The sequence below is a fragment of the Diplotaxodon limnothrissa genome, linkage group LG3, assembly GCF_057381915.1.
Source record: "Diplotaxodon limnothrissa isolate DT_005_m linkage group LG3, D_limnothrissa_male_GT1.1, whole genome shotgun sequence".
Lineage (NCBI taxonomy): Eukaryota > Metazoa > Chordata > Actinopteri > Cichliformes > Cichlidae > Diplotaxodon > Diplotaxodon limnothrissa.
Window position 1 is genome coordinate 66,857,605 of NC_140598.1, and position 21,123 is coordinate 66,878,727.

The following is a 21,123-nucleotide window of genomic DNA, read 5'->3' on the forward strand; positions in this document are numbered from 1 at the left end:
ATTTGGACACAGCTACGATACCGGACACTGCTTCTTCTTCTTCGGGGTTTAACGGCAGCTGGCATCCTTGTACATGCAGTGTTGCCATCTTCTGTTTCAGTCCGTTATTACACTCTTAAATCCTTCTACTTATTCCTGCGTCTTTTGGGATCTTAGAAAGCTTCAAACCACGCGCCGACTATTGAATTAGTCATCGACGATTTTGACTAGTCGACTCATCGTGGCAGCCCTAGCATAAACACACATATTGTACAAGTCTGTTTCTCCTCCTTTCCAACTCTTAGAAGGATATTGTAGATTTTCTTATTGTTAGCAGCCTCGCATTTGCATTTGCAAGGCCATTGTTTCAACTAGTGGTTTGAAAGGACGTTACAAAAAAAATAAAGGAACGAAAAAAAGGAATTTTAAGCCCCATTTTCACTAAAATGAATCTTTGTAGAACTTTAATTCACATGAATACTTTTCAGGGGGAAAAAAGTCTTTCACACTACATTCTCTAGATGAGTAAAGATAATTTGTTTGAAAAAACTGAATTTCATCTTGCTATCAAAAGGGATGACAACCATTACCTATATATAAATATTGTATAGTGTTCTGAGATTTCCCTTCATTTTTTTAGTGAAGTGAAACCCTGAGGTATCTTCTCATCTCTCTGTTGGAGACACAAGTATCTAAGCTGATGTTAATTTTGGTGAACTGCATTTATCGATGGCTGTCAGCCCCTTAGTTCACTGCAGAATCACAGAAACTGCATCTGAAATCTCTTACATTCCACTTTTTTTGGAGCACTAGAATTATCTTAATTTGTTCTGCATCTAAAGACTGCAATCAGATCTTCTTCTTTATGCCCAAAATCACACGATGTAATGTGGATCATTTTTCAGATGTTGGTATTTGACTCAGCAGCTGGTTGGCTGGTGATGACAGTTAGTTACCAGTGAACTTTGAACTGTAAACATGAGTTAAAACCACACAAGTATTAGACAGCTGTAGCCTTAAAATGTTGAAAAATATTACATTTTAAATGCAACAAACAGGAGATGAAATCATTTCAAATTAGTCAAAATTGTCCACAAATCCAAAATGAACACTGGTCATTTGGACTCTGAGTCAGGACGCCAGTCAGTTGCTGTAGATGGCACAGCAGTGAGCTGTGTTGATGAGGAGGTGAGCAGATTAATCTTTTGTGACATTTAACTGTCGGCTCTGTCCTAAAACACAAGCAATCACAGCATGTTTTCTGGACTTCAAAGACATGATTTAATATTTAATATCTCTTCCACATAGAGAGGATCAATGAGCACTTCTACTAGAACAAACATTTTTGTCCAAGTTCCAGTGTCAGCAATCACGTGACATCAGACACACTTTTGATTCTAAAGGAGATCACTGTCACAGTGGGGAGGCTTTGATGACACAACAACACATTTATGTGGACAGTTCTGAAAGCATATGAAAGGCAGCCACTGGATTACAGGCAGGGAGAAATAATAAGTTTTGCAATGTTTGCTGCAGGGCATGAGTAGGAACAAAATGGATAACCCTGTTCCATGTCCTTCATCATGTTCTCACTGAGCCATTAATCACACTATTTTATGTTTTTAAGCTTGAACAAAACAAAGGAGCTCTTCTTATTTTTAGGAGAATGCCACTGTGTTTTCACATATGTGAATATGTGATAATATATGTGAGACAATGACATTTTCATAAAAATGCACTTCCATTCTGAGCTAAGAAGCTACAGTGAAAGATCTTTATTTGTAAATTTGTATCAGTTATAACAGTGACAGCCAGTGCATGTTATGTTTACGGGCAAAAGAAGGAACAACACGTCTACATGGCTTCTGTAATAAAACAGCAGTCAATGAATTTGCTCCAATTAAAGCCACATGATACTGAAATATTACAAAAAAACATGTCTAATTAAAAGCTGATGAGCTCTGAGAAATTCACCTGTATTGTCATGTAGCGAGCGGCAGATAAAACTAGAAACCACAGCTTTATTGCTGGCACAAAAGGCAATGGGGAAAAAAGCTAAACTATAACAGAGCATGGAAGGATCTAGCTGACTGACTACAGACCAACAACAAGCTGAATTGACAAACAAACTGAATTCACACACACAATGAGGGAGAATGTGATGATGAACAGAGGGAGATGCAAACAATATACACACGGAGGGTGATTAAGGAAAGCGGACACACCTGGAGAACACAGCTTAAAAGAATCATAACTAACAAGACAGGGGAAGCAAAACAGAACATGACAAGACACGAGACTCAAAAGAAAACAGGAAGTAACACTGACACAGACACACACACACAGACACTCAAGACTAAGACGTGACGTTGACACTGGGACTGGGAACATACACAGAGACGTTTACAAACTGGGGAGACAAAGGGACGAAACACAAAGAGATGAACATGGGAACAGGAAGGGAGAAAACACAGGGCCAGGACTACAAAGGTATTCACAGAGACAGAACACAGAGAGACCAGGTAGAAACAGGGACATGACTGGGGAGAAAGGAAGTAAACAAACACAGGGACACTGATGACAGGATACTGAGATGAGACAGAGATAGATTGGAAACGAATGGGAAGAAAGATAAAACAAGAACCAAGAGTTTAAAATAACAAACTTGCAACACTAGTGAAATACAGAACTCAAACCTAATACAAAATTTGAATATAAACAATTAATACATTTAAAAGAATGAATAAAGAGTCCAGAACAACCTTAAAAACTGGGTCGAAGACCCAAGACAATGACACGTATCAGAAGATGTTCTCTGATCTTCTTTAGGGTCCTAGATCCAGTATCAACAAAAAGAAGAGCTGTAATGTGTATGGATCCAAAATTAACAAGACAACATGCATGCATCAAGTGCAAGAAACACACAGCAAAATGAAATGTTATGACTATGATTTCTGTCCCCTAAAGGAGAGAAATGAGTTGTCGTTGCCCCCACACTTGGGGGCTGACCCTTATAAATTTCACCTCTCAAATGGTAAACAGCCACCACAGTTCTGGGTGGATCATCCCTCTTCCCACCTGAGAGAGGAGGTCCCTGTAGAGACTGATTATCTCTGCATATCATGGCCACTGACAAGCCTTTAGAATCAGAAAACAGCTCCGCTGACACACTCTCCTTTGAATTGGTGGTATCATTTACACTGGGGGAAATGCACACAGCAGAGAGTGATACAGCTTTAACAGGGAAAGGCATACTTACTGAAGCTGCTATGAGTCCTATCATGCAGAAAGGCTAAGGTGCTCCTCTCTCAGTGAGGAATTAATGCTATCTTCGTAAAGATGTAGGGAGCAATAAGATAACTTCACCAGGCAGCAGCACCAGGAATTTGTAGGATTATGCTGTTGAATGCATATGCACATATCAGCAAGTGTTTGCGGTCTGGATCTATGGCCACTTGAAAGGAAGTATCTGTTAGATCGATTGCTTTATACCAATCCCCTGGTCCAACTGCTGTTGGACTTGGAAGGAGCTTCCTACACTCAGAAGGGAGAAGGTCCACCCGACCGACAAGCACTGCACAAAACACTGATTGTATTTTCATCTGTTGGTAACTAAAAATAGTAAACACAAGATTTAGTCGCTGTGTTTGACAGTGCACTCCTCTTCATAAAGGATTCTTTTTTATTTTGGATTTGACTGACATCTGGTTGATGAGTAGTGCCACTTTTCTTTTTTATAGCCTGTCAAAAGCCTGTTGAGCTGTCCGTTTCATTTTGACAGCCTGCAAGTATCAGAGCCCACTTATTTTTCTTTATAATTTCCAAAAGTCTCTGAACATGGCATGTTTACATCTTGTCTTTTATACTGATGTCTATTAACATGCACTGTGCCTGCTAAATAAAAGAAAGGTCATGCAGAATGTCCAGTCAGTCAGACATATTTGTATTTGGTGAAATAATTACTTGTGCAATAATCATATCTTTTTTTTCTGCAAAACTCATCTTTTTTAAATACATGTGTTGCAGGTCTTGTCGTATCATGCCTCTGCTGCAGATGAAGAATCACGGGAACTCCAGGTAGCTGAAGTAAATTGAAATGCATTAATTTAACATTATACACTTAGCATGGAAAGAGAGAAACACAGGCAGGTGATGTTGTTAAGAGAAAGAAGGCTTCGTGTAGAAATAACATCTTTGGCTGAATCAGTAAGAAAGTATGGGAACTACATGGGCCCAAAGATATTTGGCATGTAGACTGAAGCAGACGGGGATCAAACCACCAGCCTTCCAGTTAGTAGGTGATCTGCTCTACCACCTGAGCTACAGCCATCCATGACTGAGTATCTCAGAGATAAGCTGAGATACTCAGTCATTTGGGAGAGGCTTAAAGTAGAGTGGCTACTCTTCCACATCAAAAACAGCCACTTTTGATGGTTCTGGCATATCCTGGATTCCTCTTAGGTGACATGTTTTGGATATGCTAAGGATATGCTGGATAGATTATCTATCTATCAGTGGGATTTGTAATGCCACAGTTAGGGATGGGTATTGATAAGATTTTCACGATTCCGATTCCATTTTCGATTCTGTTTAACGATTCGATTCTTTATCGATTCTCTTATCGATTCTTATTTTTAAAAAAGGAGAACACTAAGGTCGATTAGCTTAGAACTTTGTTTTATATCTTCTCTTTGAACAAGACAGACATTTAGGAGTAACATGGCCTTACAAACCCAACAGTGAGATCTTAAGAGATCCACAGCCTACGGCTCTTTAATGGGGTGTCACAGGGTCCCCAGGAAAAAAATTGTAAATGTAAAATAATAAAATAAATATTCTTCTGTAGCAATAACAAAGTATAGCATAAATTATTCTGTAGCAATTACACAAGAATATCCAGTAATGTCCCTGCCTACAATTAAACACATTCACTTACTGAAAATCGGGGGCATCTGCTGTGGCAAAGCCTTTTACCACAAACTTAGTCACTGCTCGGTGACATTCGTCTATCCTGCCTGAAAGGAGACGCTACCGGTAGACTGCAGCGAGAACTGCCAGCATCTGAGCCAGCCAGACTCTGTCTGTCTCTCTCATCATGGTCACTAAATGCACAGTAATGGCAGGTTTGTAATAAGGCAGATCTCACTAACATAATATGCACTGTTAGTTGATTATTTATCTGCCACATTAACGGGAGAGGACGTGCAAACGTTACCGCTGCTGCTGGGTTGAGATTTACGAGTCCGGAGCGGAATTAAAAACACGACATTCATTTAAGGTTATCACGTGTTTTGTGAGCAAATGGTTTTGCATATTCGTAGTGTTTCCTCCCTTAAATGAAATATTTACTTTGCAAGTATTGCAAGTTGCCCTGTTGTCATCCGTTCTCGTAAAGTATAATCAAACTTTTGAGCGTTGAGCTTAGGCGCCGTGTTTCCTGTCAGGTAAATGACGCTCCGCAACGACTGGAATCGATAAGGGAATCGTTTGCAAAAATGGCAAACAATTCCAAGGAATTGACAGTGGGAACCGGTTCTCAACAAGAACCGGGTTTCGATACCCATCCCTAGCCACAGTATCCCCCTGGAACACATGGAGGAGAATGAATTGATGGACGGATGGAGTTTTGAATCCATGTGTCTTGTTTATGGGGACATTAGCACTTAATTTGATAATGTTGGTGGTAATATATCTGGTGATAATATATACTTCTCTTCATTGGGATTGGATCATTAATATGATTCTTTCTACTATTAGTATTTTGTGTCTAATTTAAATATTTTTGAGCAAATCGTGTATGAATGAACCCCACAAATCAACCAAAAAAAGAATAAAGGATATTCCAAGTGATTTTGAGTAGCTCATTTGTAGCATCTAACTGGCTCATTGACTTCAAGGTACCTCTTAAAATATGAACCAATTAGAGCAACCCATCTTCCCCACCAGCACTAACAGTGGCACTGCTTGACCATCTGAAAGGATCCTGCTCTCTTCCTCTCTCCTTATAGCAAACTGGCTGAACTAATAGCGTAGTGTCCTCCCTTGGGCACAAGAGAGAGGATGTGTCACTTGGTAACTAGGACACAGAATTGATTATTTTGGTAGTCTCTACTCAAGAGGTAGCTACATACTGTATATTTGGCACATTGCACACCTCATAACTGCATTTTAAATTAAAGTTGCTTCTGTAACAGCAACAGAATTAAGAATTGAGATTTGAATCTGATTAATATTTAATCATTAGTCTTTAGTTCAACTATATAATGCAGAATTTCTGAATTTGAAGCCTGTTGTTTTTCCTGCTGTTTGCATGTATATATTCTGTGTGTGTTTGAAGTTAGCAACCATTCCATCAGCCCAGTCGCTCCATCTTCTGGACTTCAGCTTCAGTGACTTTGACTTGTCAGATAGTGAAACCACGCTGGCTACTGTGCGGATGTTTGTTGACCTCCACCTGGTCCAAAACTTTCAGATGAAGTACACGGTAAGAACTGACCTGGGATTTTACACAAACAGGTTAGACTTAACATGTGCTCCATTAAAATCCATGAGAACTGCAAACTTGCTTTAAAAATACCACTCAGGCCTTTGTTTCAGAGGTGATGCTCTGTTCCCACTGCTCTTCTGCATAGGCCTCAACCACCTAAGCCAGCTCATCACTAAGAATGAATACAGATATAGATTCAGTACTGATTTAGGTCAAGCTGAGTGACCACTAGTTACCTCCTGTACAAGCTCTATGCCAGTAAGACTTACTGATTCACCTCACCAGCCAAATGTTTGCAAAAAGAAGAAAGGGGATCCGGATTGAAGGGATGAAATTCTCAGAAGGGAGAATAGCAGATGTAGAGGACAGCTTCAACTACCTGGGTATCCCACAGGCCAACAGGAACCATGATGAATATGCACTAAGTTAAGCCACAGCCAAATAAGGTAAGACAGGTGCTGAGAAGCCAGTTGAGTGTTCGGAATAAGAATCTGAGCCATCAGTACATACATCCTACCAGTCATCAGATACCCTGCAATAATAAGCTGCCAAAAGGAGGTTATTACTATGTCAACGCACAAGAATTCCCCACAGTGCATGGTAGTCTTCAAGCAACAAGCAACGGAAGATGTCCAAGCTACAATTCAGGATGAAACACTGATCATGCACAAATAAATCAGGAAGATGACACCCTGAGTTGAGCTGCTACAAAATGCCTCAGGCAGCTTAAGACAGAGAGTGACAGGACGTGGAACAGAATAAAAACAGAGTTGGTCTAGTGTTCCACGACCGGGATGAAAACCGCATTGTTCCTCCTGTATCCGAGGTTTGACTAACTGACGGACTCTCCCTTCCAGCATCCTGGCATAGACTTTCCTGAGCAGGCTGAGGAGTGTGATCCCCCTATATTTGGAGCACACCCTCTGGTCCCCCTTCTTGAACATGGAAACCACCACCTCACTCTGCCAATCCAGAGGTACCGCCCCAGATCTCCTCAAGACATTGCAAAGGCTTGTTAACCAAGACAGCCCTACAACATCATGCAATGGAGGCGCTCAACATGCTCCATTCGGACTCAGTGTCCCCAGTCTCCCTCAGAATGTTGCCGAAGCTCTAACAGAGGTGAGAGTTGAAGCTCTTGTGGACCAGGGCTTCAGCTAGGCATTCCCCATCTGAGGTGGATCAGTGAGTCTTGCTCAATACTGGCATACAGCTTGTACAGGAGGTGACTTGGTGCTCATTCAACTTGACCTACGATTTAAATAGAGCTAAAGCGTTTTGGGTTTTTTTGGGTTTTTTTTAAAGGCTCAGCTACTGTACATGCACTGCAAGCCAAACCATTCATAATCTTAAGAGAACTAGCCTTAAAGTAGCTCTTATTGTGCAACAACAGATATTTTACTCAGAGTAGAAGGTTTGACTTTAAAAGGGCAGCACAGAAACAACCAATATCTTCAGTGTATATGATGAACTGTTGCAAAAAAAACAACCTCCTTTTTGTCAGCAACATTAAACCATTACATTATGAGCAAATGTGTCGGAGGACAAATAAATGCATTTACAGCTGAAGAAGTATCATCACACAACAGTATCACACAACAGTATCATGCACATAAAACAATACCCCTCCAAAAGTCACCGACACGAGACTGTGTCGGTGACTCGCTGTCTGTTTAACAGTAGCCACTCTACTGTTAAACCCAATTCTCTGCTCATCTGACTTTTAATTGGCGCCAGCATCAGCAGATCATTGGCAGGATTGGCTCTCCACCTTTAGGTGCTCTTGGTGGCTGACCCCTGGGTGCCTGCGGGGAGAGGCCTCACAAAAAGAAACTTTGACTGGAGGAAGTTATGGCCCTCCAGCAGTGCAGGCTGTCAGTTTAACTGTCACACCAATAGCTGACAAACTGGCCATCCCAGAGCATCACACCCTGGAAGCTGAACTGCACACCAAGTCATGATTTGATTGCAATCCTAACATGTTATACAGACACTCATTCAAGTCTGAGATCAAATTATAATGTTTCCTATAGAGAAAATGAGCCCCGATTTGATTAGATGAATAATAATTTGGATTCTCGTGGTGCCTCAGATTGGAATTAGTTTTATTCACAGTGTGGTCATGACGAGCGTGCAGCTTAGCACCCTGCCAGCAGATCAGGGCTCTCTGCTTTGTTCCTGCTAAGTGTTCACTTTCGGAAATGGCAAAGAAAATGACCCTGTGCTTGTCACATTTGCCTTTACTTTCAATTGCTAAAATTGTACCCCACTTACAATGTACTGCTTTAGTTTGTTTTTCATTTTCATTTTGGTCCCATTGTAATAACAATAATAATATTTAATATTTATAACAAGGTGCAATAATAACAGTGTGCGATACACATACACTTATTCTTCTTTTTTATACTAAGTTAATATACTGTGTTGTGTTGTTTGTTGCGTTGTGATGTTTCATATCGTGTCATGTTGTCTTATATGTAGTGCCGATGTAGGACAGTTTTCCAATTTCATTGTACTACTGTACTATGTATGACTGTGCAATGACAATAAAGAGTTATCTTATCTTATCGTATCTTATCTTGTACGTGTTGTGTTCTTGAAAAAACATTGTTCCTCTAGCATAAATTCTGTAGAGAATAATTTAACTTTAATTTATAATTCATTATTATTTTCTTAACTTAAATTAGTTTGTACTAGTATTAGTTCGTAAAGACATGATGGCTTGGCTGTCTGTGTCAGACATCTTCTAAGTGCTCAGCACATTAAAACCACACTGACTATAGTAAGATCTTATTGACATAACATGGACATAAATGTCAACCCTTTTTATTTTAACCTGTGTCACAGTTTGTATCTCAGTGGACACAAATTTAAAAATTATCCCTGGTTGCTGTTGCTGTGGCCTTAGCCTTTTTCACCCCTTAGAAATGTGTCCCTTGTTGTAGGAAACTTACTTTCAGACAGATAGAAGCAGGGTAGTATTCTGCATACAAATAGCAGTCAATTTAGAATGATTGTCTCTACAATCAGGCGATGCAAAGAACAAAACCAAATTAAATTTTGTATATGCTTTTACTTTGCAACATTTTTATAACACTGGCTCTCTTCTGCAGAGTTTATGTCAGTGGATTATGAGTGTTAAGAAGAACTACAGGAAGAATGTGGCCTATCATAACTGGAGACATGCCTTCAACACAGCCCAGTGCATGTTTGTTGTCCTCAAGTCAGGGCACTTACAGGTAAGTGCAGTCAAAAAATATAGTCATTGATTCCCAGAGCATTCTCATTCCCAATAAGTAACATACCGAGGATTTTCCAAGGCATCTCACAGTAACAGTAATCTTGCTGCAAAGGGCAACCACTTTTTTTCTAAGTAATCCAACATGTTTTATTGACATTTTACATAGTTACAGTTTGTCAGAGCCACTTGCTACTACATTTGAAAGCAAAGTGTACCTTTTTAAAATTAATTTTTAATGTGTAGTAATGCAATGTGACACTAGTCAAATGTCCTCTTGTACAGAACTTGTACTGAGGTAAAGAAAAATGATAGAGAATATTTTAGCAGATGCAAGAACTTTGCTGTTTCAGATAGTTAATAAAGCCGTGAATGGTTGTTTTTAACCCAAACCATTCTTTTTTCTGACCATGCATTAAGTGCTTCTGGTGCTAAAATGTAAAAAGTACCGGTAGTCGTTGCCTGACAAATTCAAATCAAACCTCACCAAACTTAATATGAAATCAAAGTCCAAAACAAAAGTCTAAAACTTAAAATGAAGTAAAATGCTAACACCCCCTCATTCACCTTTTTTCAGTTATTTGTGCGTTTTTGGCTCTTTTTGAGGTGAGGTGAGACATAAAAACCAGCTCTCTTAAAAAGAGCCTAAATTCCAATTAAGAATCCTTGGCAAGGACTCCAGAATACCAATATCAAATAATTTTTGATTCGGGAATAATTCACATTATAAAAACTAGTGATTTTTGTGTGCAAATTTGGCAGCTGGCTGCATAAAAGCTTTTGTGTCATATGCAGAACCAGCTTTGATGTCCACTCCAGGGTGCATGCTGAGCACACACACTGCCAAAAGTGTATTATAACAGCATTGTGTACACAACTGTATTTTTTGGTTTGGTTGTGGAGGCAGTATGTCATCTGTTAACCTGCTGCCATTTTCCCCGCCTTCCTTCCTTGCCTTAATGTACTTATTCATCTCCTAACAGAGCTATATGAGTGATTTGGAGGTGCTGGCTCTAATGATTGCAACACTCTGCCACGACCTGGACCACAGAGGAGTCAATAACTCCTACATACAGAGGTACATCAGAGAGCATGAGTCACAGAGGTGTGTGCATGATCATATATGCATGCGTGGGAGCACACTATTCACCCTCGGTTTCTTCTTCTCCAGGAGTGACCACCCACTGGCCCAGCTCTACTGCCACTCCACCATGGAGCATCACCACTTCGATCAGTGCCTCATGATCCTCAACAGCCATGTAAGCACACTCACTTGCTCACTCACACACGCGCTCATATGTAGGAAGCCTTCTAGTCAGACTATCATTCTTCTCTCTACTCTATCCCTCTACTTGCCACCTGTGTAATTACATAAAACATTAGTACAGAATGGCTTCTTACTTTGTCTAATAAGCAGCAGACAACTTATATTGTGGGCTTTTTACATCCCTTCAGAAAGGCCTTCAGGAATAAAGATGTGGTGTGGTTCAACCATTGCCTCACAATACAATTCTCACACTGCATCCACAAATGCTAATTAAAAATTTCCCAAAATAAACGTAAAATCCATCCATCCATCCATTCGCTTCCGCTTATCCTTTTCAGGGTCGCGGGGGGCGCTGGAGCCTATCCCAGCTGTCATAGGGCGAGAGGCAGGGTACACCCTGGATAGGTCGCCAGTCTGTCGCAGGGCCAACACACAGGGACAGACAACCATTCGCACTCTCATTCATTCGCACATTCACACCTAGTGACAATTTGGATTATCCGATTAACCTATCCCCACAAGCTGCATGTCTTTGGACGGTGGGAGGAAGCCGGAGTACCCGGAAGGAACCGACGCAAACACGGGGAGAACATGCAAACTCCACACAGAAAGACCCCGGCCTGATGGTGGAATTGAACTCAGGACCTTCTTGCTGTACGGCAACAGTGCTAACCACGGTGCCACCGTGCTGTCCTAAACGTAAAATATATAGAAAGAAAAAAGAAAAAAAATCCAGAAACACATTTTTTGGTGCCAGGAATGTAGACATTTGGATATTTGGTCATGGACACAAACAGCTGGAGACCTGACAGCCGAGTAGTCAGTCCTGTTATCCCGTCGTTAAGTGATGACGCGACGAATCCTACTTCCGGGTCTAAAGTAGTCTGCGTTTAATGTGGCTTTTGTGTTGTTAACATGTTTAATGTTATGTATTTTCTTCTATTTAATCTCAAAAAGCTCCTAAAACAGTCAGTGATCACTGTTGACCTCCCTCTGCTTTTATTACCGCTAATCATTTATTTAAGCTCAGTTTTTAAAACTAGGATGTAACTACAGCCCAGCCCATGCAGCAGTATATGAATGACTAACCTCGTATTGTGGATGGATTATCTCAGTTGTTCTCCTGACTGAAGTTTGGTCCTTTTACAGCATCCTGCCATGCGATTACATTTGTTCCTGACCACCGAGAACACTCACGTTAACTTTTATCGAGTGGAAAAAAAGTTAGCTTGTTTATATTATGCTAACATAGCTGTGTCGCTAGCGGTCACGTAGCACATCATTATATACCAGCTAGCCCAACTTCAGTAACCCTACAAACGTCACTGCTGTTTAGTTTTCTGTCTTCATTTATGTTGGAAGTGATAACAGAGCTGTACGTTTTAATTTGTTTCCAAAACCCCGCAGTCAGGACATGGTATATTGTATTTAGATAGAAGCTAGCGAGCTAACTTCCTGCTAACTTCTAACTCCGTTAAATGTCATAAATTCCGTTTTCATGGATGCCTGGATGTTAAACTCAATTGTTACACCTGGTAGAGCAGAACGCTGATCATTTTATTAAAGATGAAAGACTTTAGACAGTTTTTCAACTCTCAGTAATGCCATAGTGATCGTTTGATATATGGACCTGCAGCGGAGTTTAGGTCCAGACACGGCTAGTAGTGACGTCAGACTGAACAACCGGATACTTTTTTTGAAGTCCGCTACTTTGGGTGCAAGCATAGTTGGTGCACTGTGATCTAAATTCTTCACATACAAGTCTCTATGGTCACAAAAATAGGCAGGCATCTCGACCTCCTCACAGACCCTTGTGCTTACTATCTGATTAAACTTATGTAGTTTAAACTTATATGGAATATTTCATAGCAAGGAAATTTCATACCGACTGGGATCCTATCCTATGGTACAACGCTGGAATTCACAGAGCTCCTGAGACTGACCCATTCCTTCACAAATGTTTGTAGAAGCACTCTGCATCGCTTGATTTTAGACACCTGTGGCCATGGAAGTGATTTGGATGGATGAGTAAATACAGGGAGTGCAGAATTATTAGGCAAATGAGTATTTTGTCCACATCATCCTCTTCATGCATGTTGTCTTATTCCAAGCTGTATAGGCTCGAAAGCCTACTACCAATTAAGCATATTAGGGGATGTGCATCTCTGTAATGAGAAGGGGTGTGGTCTAATGACATCAACACCCTATATCAGGTGTGCATAATTATTAGGCAACGTCCTTTCCTTTGGCAAAATGGGTCAAAAGAAGGACTTGACAGGCTCAGAAAAGTCAAAAATAGTGGGATATCTTGCAGAGGGATGCAGCAGTCTCAAAATTGCAAAGCTTCTGAAGCGTGATCATCGAACAATCAAGCGTTTCATTCAAAATAGTCAACAGGGTCGCAAGAAGCGTGTGGAAAAACCAAGGCGCAAAATAACTGCCCATGAACTGAGAAAAGTCAAGCGTGCAGCTGCCAAGATGCCACTTGCCACCAGTTTGGCCATATTTCAGAGCTGCAACATCACTGGAGTGCCCAAAAGCACAAGGTGTGCAATACTCAGAGACGTGGCCAAGGTAAGAAAGGCTGAAAGACGACCACCACTGAACAAGACGCACAAGCTGAAACGTCAAGACTGGGCCAAGAAATATCTCAAGACTGGTTTTTCTAAGGTTTTATGGACTGATGAAATGAGAGTGAGTCTTGATGGGCCAGATGGATGGGCCCGTGGCTGGATTGGTAAAGGGCAGAGAGCTCCAGTCCGACTCAGACGCCAGCAAGGTGGAGGTGGAGTACTGGTTTGGGCTGGTATCATCAAAGATGAGCTTGTGGGGCCTTTTCGGGTTGAGGATGGAGTCAAGCTCAACTCCCAGTCCTACTGCCAGTTTCTGGAAGACACCTTCTTCAAGCAGTGGTACAGGAAGAAGTCTGCATCCTTCAAGAAAAACATGATTTTCATGCAGGACAATGCTCCATCACACGCATCCAAGTACTCCACAGCGTGGCTGGCAAGAAAGGGTATAAAAGAAGAAAAACTAATGACATGGCCTCCTTGTTCACCTGATCTGAACCCCATTGAGAACCTGTGGTCCATCATCAAATGTGAGATTTACAAGGAGGGAAAACAGTACACCTCTCTGAACAGTGCCTGGGAGGCTGTGGTTGCTGCTGCACGCAATGTTGATGGTGAACAGATCAAAACACTGACAGAATCCATGGATGGCAGGCTTTTGAGTGTCCTTGCAAAGAAAGGTGGCTATATTGGTCTCTGTTTTGTTTTTGAATGTCAGAAATGTATATTTGTGAATGTGGAGATGTTATATTGGTTTCACTGGTAAAAATAAATAATTGAAATGGGTATATATTTGTTTTTTGTTAAGTTGCCTAATAATTATGCACAGTTGTCACGGCTGCTGAGACGAGCCGTGTGGTATTGAAGGGAAAAAGGACCCAAAACACAGGCAGTAGATGATAACGCTGGTGATGATTTATTTACACAGTGGTGAGAAGGCAAAACAGGCAAGAGGGAAGACAAAACTAAAGACCTGAACTGGGAAAGCTAAATGACAAACCTGAGAAGATACAAAAAGGGATGAGAGGCAGAGAGACGAGCAGGACACCGAGTAACACAGACGGACACCGAGTAACACAGACGGACACCGAGTAACACAGACGGACACCGAGTAACACAGACAAACCGGTAACAGGCAGGAGAACACACAGGGCTTAAATACACACACCAGTAATCAGGGGATGAGAGACAGGAGGGCAACACAGCTGGGAGGAATCTGGGCTGACGGGACAGGGGAAACGTAAACTGATCACACTCACATACGACACGGACCTTCACAATAAAACAGGAAACTCAGACACATGTAACCAGACAAGACATTGAACTAAACAGACAGATTCACAAACAGATGGGGTGACACCATAGACAGACAGATACAGACGCAGACTCAGAGGCAGACCGAATATAACACAGAACTTAAACAATCATCATCTAGAAAATGATAACAAACTAAAAGCGCTGGGTCACCGACCCAGGACCATGACAATAGTAATAGTCACCTGCACACGCAGATATCCCCTTAAAATAGCTAAAACAAAAACAAACTAAAAACTACTTCCACAAACATTCAGCTTTGATATTAATAAGTTTTTTGGGTTCATTGAGAACATGGTTGTTGTTCAATAATAAAATTGTTTCTCAAAAATACAACTTGCCTAATAATTCTGCACTCCCTGTACTTCTAAAGCCCTTGTTAACGTGTACCATCTTCTACTGTATTGTTGTGTTTTATAGCCCATTTAGATAATCAGACATTCATCAACTCCCACAGGCAGCAGAACCAGCATTAACAAAAGAAGCCTACAAATTTGTTCTTTGGTACTAAACGCTAGCTATTCTGCCTACACCTGAATGCCTCCTCTTTTAAACTGCACTGCATACTGATAGATGGAAATACAGACTGTAGCTAGCATCACTAATACAAGAGCAATACTAGGAAGACAGAGGGAGCAAATCTAGATCTTTTTCCACACCCAGATTTTAACCCCAATACTGTTATGTAAAACATGGCTTTAGCTGGCCTTTCACAGCTGCAGCTCATTCTTTATGCAGCAGCTGAGCTCTTGGCAGACTCAGTCCAGAGAATCCATCTCCACCCTCTGGTGCTCCCACATGGCTCCCTGCCAGCAGAAATAATTTCAAACTTTATAATCTACAAGGTTCTGTGTTATGTCCCACAAGATCAGGATGTCCAAAGTCTCCCATTTATGTTCTTTTGTGGAACACTGAAAAAAATTGCCAAAAAGTCACAGAAGAAAATGATAATTTAATAACTACCTCCTGGTAATGCAATAGCATGCCCATAATCCAATAAAAATACTGAGCATATAAAGTAATACATTTTTATGTGTAATGCAATAAGCATAATGTGTGTCTTCACTGAAAAAATTTAGCACAAGGAAACATTCATCTAGGCTCATTTCCTTAACTGGCGAAAGTTCCTAGTGTAAAAACAGGATATTATCTCTAACTGGCTTCCCACCCTCCACCTACAAACCCTGGCCAGGTTTTATGACTTCCTGCCAAAGACTAAAGTCAACTCTTGTGAGTCCTGTGAATTTTGATCTGTGTTTCATGTGAGGCCTGATTTAGATTTCTGGTAGGAAACATTGTAGAGCCTACGATGTAAGCTATGTAAGTGGCCGACGCTATTGCATTTATGGTTGTGAGTGGTGTATTATGTGTTAATTATCAAGTGTTTTACATGCGGTGCTGCCTCATAGAAACAAATAAGATGCTGGGACCTTTGCCACCCTTGTGCCCACTCTTTGTTTCTGAAATAAATTGCTGATATTTGTGAGTCCTTATATTGATGCTATGATTAGTATTCTCATATTGAGGCAATGATTGTTATTCTCTCACTGATAAATTTAAAAATTGTGAAAAAGTACCCAGAAATAGACAGAAGGAATCAACTGAATAGTGTAATCACTATAGTTTCGGGCTGCGTTGATCCAATGCGTAGTTATCTTTCTTGGGAGTTTTACATTAGGTTGTCCTGTAGGTTATGTACCGATAAGCCCAAAGTAGAGATGTTTGACAATAATGCACAGTGCCACATTTGGTAAATATAGCATAAACATGTCATACCAACTGCCTAGCACAGTGGTGGAAGGGTAATGATTTGAACTTTGCAGTCATTAAATCAGCTTTATTCTAGAGTCAAATATGACGCTAGTTGTCTGACAGCTAAAGATTGGGCAAAACTCGGGCATGCAAGCGAACAGTGATCCCAGCACACCAGCAAATATACAACAAAAGGGTTAGAAATAAAAGAATTAAGGTGTTGCAGTGGCTCAAAATCGAGACCTCAACCTGATTGAAATGCTGTGGTGACACCTTAAGAAACCTACTGTATATGGCCTGTAAATGGCCTGTATTTATATATATATATATATGTAATCAAATACCCACAAACCTCAATGAACTGAGGCAATGTTGTAAAGAAGACTGGGGGAAAATTCCTCCACAACTATGTGACAGACAGATAAAGTCATAATCTTTAACTTATTGCTATAGGTGGTTTTACAGGCTATTGAATCTTGAGGTATATTTATCTTATCAGAGAACTGAATATATATTTCAGTTTTACATGACTGTTTCACCCTGAATGTGTAGAGAACAATAGGAGATAGCATTATCCTAACAAACTCCATATCCTGAAAAATCTCAAAGTGTAAACTCCCCTCGCTCAGGGTTAAGTCAGACACTGGGATGAAGACATAGATACCAAATCAAAATCTTAAATGGGGTTCTTTATCTTGCTCAAGAATACTTTGGCATGCAGAGTGTCACAATCTGGTTGTAGGAATTCAGGCGCAGAGCGGTTAGACGTCTCCAAAAAACAGTTTATTTACAGCACCAGTGCACAGTATATACAGTGAAGGGAATCCAAAACTCCAGGGAATCACAGGGTAGCTCTCTCACACTCGCTCACGTCTTCTTGCCCGCACTCACACATGTTCACACGGCAGGGAGGTCAAAGGTCCGGGGAGAAAGGTCTGAAGCAGAAGAGAAGGGAAGTCACAAACTAATCACGAATCTCAAATTACTAAGCACAAGTCTACAGGAGCTGCGAGAAACACTAACGTCAGTAGTACAATCATCCAGCGACGAGAGGATCTGTGTTCCAGCCTCAAATAGTGCTCCCGGTGATGACAGGTGATTGTTGTCAGGTGTGTGGGCCAAGGGCGGGAGCCCACAGTGAGCTCAGCCCAGGCAGAGAGGGAGAGAGAGAGAGAGAGAGAGAGAGAACCAAAACAGCACATGTAGCCTTGTGGGGCCAGCCGGGCAGGCACGGAGACCATGGATCAAACCACCAACCTTCTAATTGGTGGAAGACCTGTTCAACCTCCTTAGCAACAGCTTTCCTTATTGAGATACCTAGATGTTCCACAAACTTTTGCCCATGCTCATAGCGTAATTCAGTGAAGCTCAGACACATATACATTTACCATTTCACTGCTGCACCTGTTGGGAGGAAAATCATTTTAAAGTTCTTGCAATGAACTTTGTTTATTATGCGAGAATCACTGCACAGTACTACAGAGTACTACAGTTTTTTAATATTTTAAAAATCTTTTTGGAAATCAAATGTGCAGCAGGTGCTAACTTGCCTGAGAATATTACAAATGGGACTGTGTATTACTGCGGCTAACTATTTATTAGCTGTAGAACTGCAGCTTCACTACTTTCAGTCTTTTCTCAGAAAATTGCATTGAACACAGTATCATTTAGTTTTAATAATTACGTAGAGAATCAGACAGAATCAGACAGCTAACCCTACCCTGACCTTTAACAAAAGATTTACACTGTAGACCCAGTTGCTTGATAGTGGATAGCTATTTTAATGCCATTGCCCTCTTCTGCTGAATATCCCCATTTTATTTATTACGCGTATTATTCCGGTCATTTTTGAGCTGCTAGCCTACCACATATCTTTCAAATGGTCCAATAAAATGCAGAGAAGTACACCCTGCTCTGATTTCTATGGCCTCAAAGCAAACTCTAAATGCACTCCCAACTTCACAAACACCACTTAAGGCCACTGCTGCTGCACACATAAACACAGATGGAGGGATACAGACACCTTATCATATGTAGTGTGATAAGCCGTAATGCAAGTAATCACTAAACAGTGCTCAGCATTGAAGGGACATGTAATGATGTGTCAACATTTGCATATAAACACTCTGTTTATAGTTTTTGTGCAATCATTGCAATTGCCACAGTAAAACCTTAGTAGTGAAACCTGCAGTTAGCTCTGTTGCTACCTTACTGCGAGGACATGAAAATTAAACTCCCATCCAGCAACTCAGTATGAGTATAACTCATGATATAGCATGCAGAGGTTTTCCTGCACTTACACTGTTTTCTCTCTGTCCCTCTCTCTCCAGGGAAACCAGATCCTGAGCGGCCTTTCTCTGGACGAGTACAAGGCCACTCTGAAGATGATTGAAAGGGCTATTCTGGCCACCGACCTCGCCCTGTACATGAAGTAAGTACTAAACATCAAGCCTCAATGGAGACTGAATGAGAGGAAAAGAACGGAAGAAGAAAAGCAGTATTTTAAAGGTTTTTAATCAGTGCAAAATTGAGTACAATTGAGATTACACTCACCTTGTGACTGTTAAAGCCTTCATCACTTAAGTTCTACTCACTCCTTATAGTAATTCTGTAGGTCTAGATACAAGTTAGTGTTTAAAAGTTGTGTCTTTCTTCTGGTGAGTGTGCATTTGTGTGTGGGTGTGGTGGTGTGGGTGGGTGGATGGAAAGGGGGTATTTTCTTTCTTTGTAATATAATTGGCTTAGAACTCATGTATGTCTACAGCCCCAGAGCAGCTAAAAGTTAAAATGAAAATAAAATACAGACTGTATAAGTACTCAAGCAATTTACCTGCCAAGTACGTTTGAACTGGTGGGATTTTAAGGGTGGCTTCACAGAAAATTTATAGTTTTTCAGTCTTCACAGTGTTGGTTGTTATACCCAGTCTTCTGAAAAGAGGGGTGACAATTTTTTACTACATCTTAATGCATTCATGTTTTTTCTTAACTCCCTCCTACTACCTCAGTGACTTCAGCTCTTATCTTAGCCCACTTTTAGTCTAGACAGTGGGTGGTTTGGGGGCTAAGTGGGTTATATATGAGGATAATTACCTGCTGTGACATTGTTCATGTGGGTGTGTGCTGTCAGGAGGCGAGGGGAGTTCTTTGAGCTGACCAAGAACAACCAGTTTGTTTGGGAGGATGAACACCACAGAGACCTGCTGAGGTGAGTATAGAGTCTCAGATGCCTGCATTAACATTTACATCAACATAAGATAAATGTTCGTGAGGGACAGGCCACCTGCTGTGCAAAGTCTGAAAAGTAAAAAAGCATCATGACAGCGTGATGATTAACACTTCTATTGATATATAGTTGTAAAAGTTATGTGTTGAAACCATTTCTTCAAGAAAAATGGTTTAGCCATCAATGCAGGCATTCTTTGCATTATAGGTTGCCAGATATGGGTTAAGACCAAAGTTTTAGGTTTTGCTATACAAACCTTATATTCAAACCTGGCAATACCATGGTAACAAGTCCAGAGTTTCTCCTGCTATGAGAAACTAGTGTGTCTGTGGAAATTTAATGTCTGTAACTTTGTCACCCCCTTCAGGTCAATGCTGATGACCGCATGTGACATCTCTGCCATCACTAAGCCCTGGCCAGTACAAAAAAGGGTAAAAAACAAACAAACAAACAAACAAACAAACAAACAGAAAACCCCGCAACCTTTACCTGTCTGTATGTTGGTACACTGCTTTTCTGTGTATTTATGTTTTTACTGTGGTATACACACACATCCCCTCATTTCTGTTTTCTATAGTTACATAGTGTTTCTATGAGATATAAAAAAAAAACAGCTGAAACTACTCACTTTACATATAAAGGGAAAATGGCAATGAGTAAAATATTAAAATGTATTTAAAAAATATAAAAATGTATCAAAAACTCAAAATGAAGCAAACAAACCAAATTTTAAAAATAGATTATAACTGCTAGTTAATTTGTTTAATGTAATTTAAAATCTTAGTTAAATTGATGATACAAAAATAATTAATTCCTTAGTATCAAGACAGTTAACACTTCTGCTTTGCAGAAGATGAGAGAAACTCAGGGAAAGAGAGTTAACTTCAACTCTGTGTCAGTTACTGGGGTAACAGAGTCTGAACTAAATTTTTGTCTCTGACTCCTCCCCTTCTGAGCTGGCTGTGTGACATCCTGATTCATTCATTCATTCATTAGATTACAGTTTTTTCTGATTGCTTAAGCACATTTTTTGTAACTATTGGCTAATTTTGCAAAACTCTTCACACAAATAAGAAAACCTGTCACCCAATCATCAAAACATTGTAGTTCTCTTGCAAAAGCAAACACAGCTAGATTAACTCTTCACACCTTCGTAAAAATGGTGTTTCCGTATCAAACAGTGCACACAAGCCATCATCTACTAAGCACACAATGCGCCAACTGCACACCGATGGTATGAATACAAAACACATCTGGCGTTTGCCTTCCCTGTGCACAAGGTAGGCTATGTCA

The 21,123-nt window shown here is 40.5% G+C and overlaps 1 protein-coding gene across 1 annotated transcript in view; it reads left to right on the plus strand.

Annotated features, from left to right (window-relative positions):
- pde5ab (phosphodiesterase 5A, cGMP-specific, b) overlaps window positions 1-21,123 on the plus strand; it is a 72,749-nt gene that overhangs the window by 46,916 nt on the left and 4,710 nt on the right. The window contains exons 12-19 of the mRNA XM_085351136.1: window positions 4,006-4,056; window positions 6,317-6,463; window positions 9,580-9,705; window positions 10,688-10,782; window positions 10,876-10,963; window positions 18,938-19,038; window positions 19,735-19,812; window positions 20,198-20,261. Of these exons, the coding sequence (XP_085207262.1) occupies window positions 4,006-4,056; window positions 6,317-6,463; window positions 9,580-9,705; window positions 10,688-10,782; window positions 10,876-10,963; window positions 18,938-19,038; window positions 19,735-19,812; window positions 20,198-20,261 (750 nt within the window). The remainder of the gene's footprint in view (window positions 1-4,005; window positions 4,057-6,316; window positions 6,464-9,579; window positions 9,706-10,687; window positions 10,783-10,875; window positions 10,964-18,937; window positions 19,039-19,734; window positions 19,813-20,197; window positions 20,262-21,123) is intronic.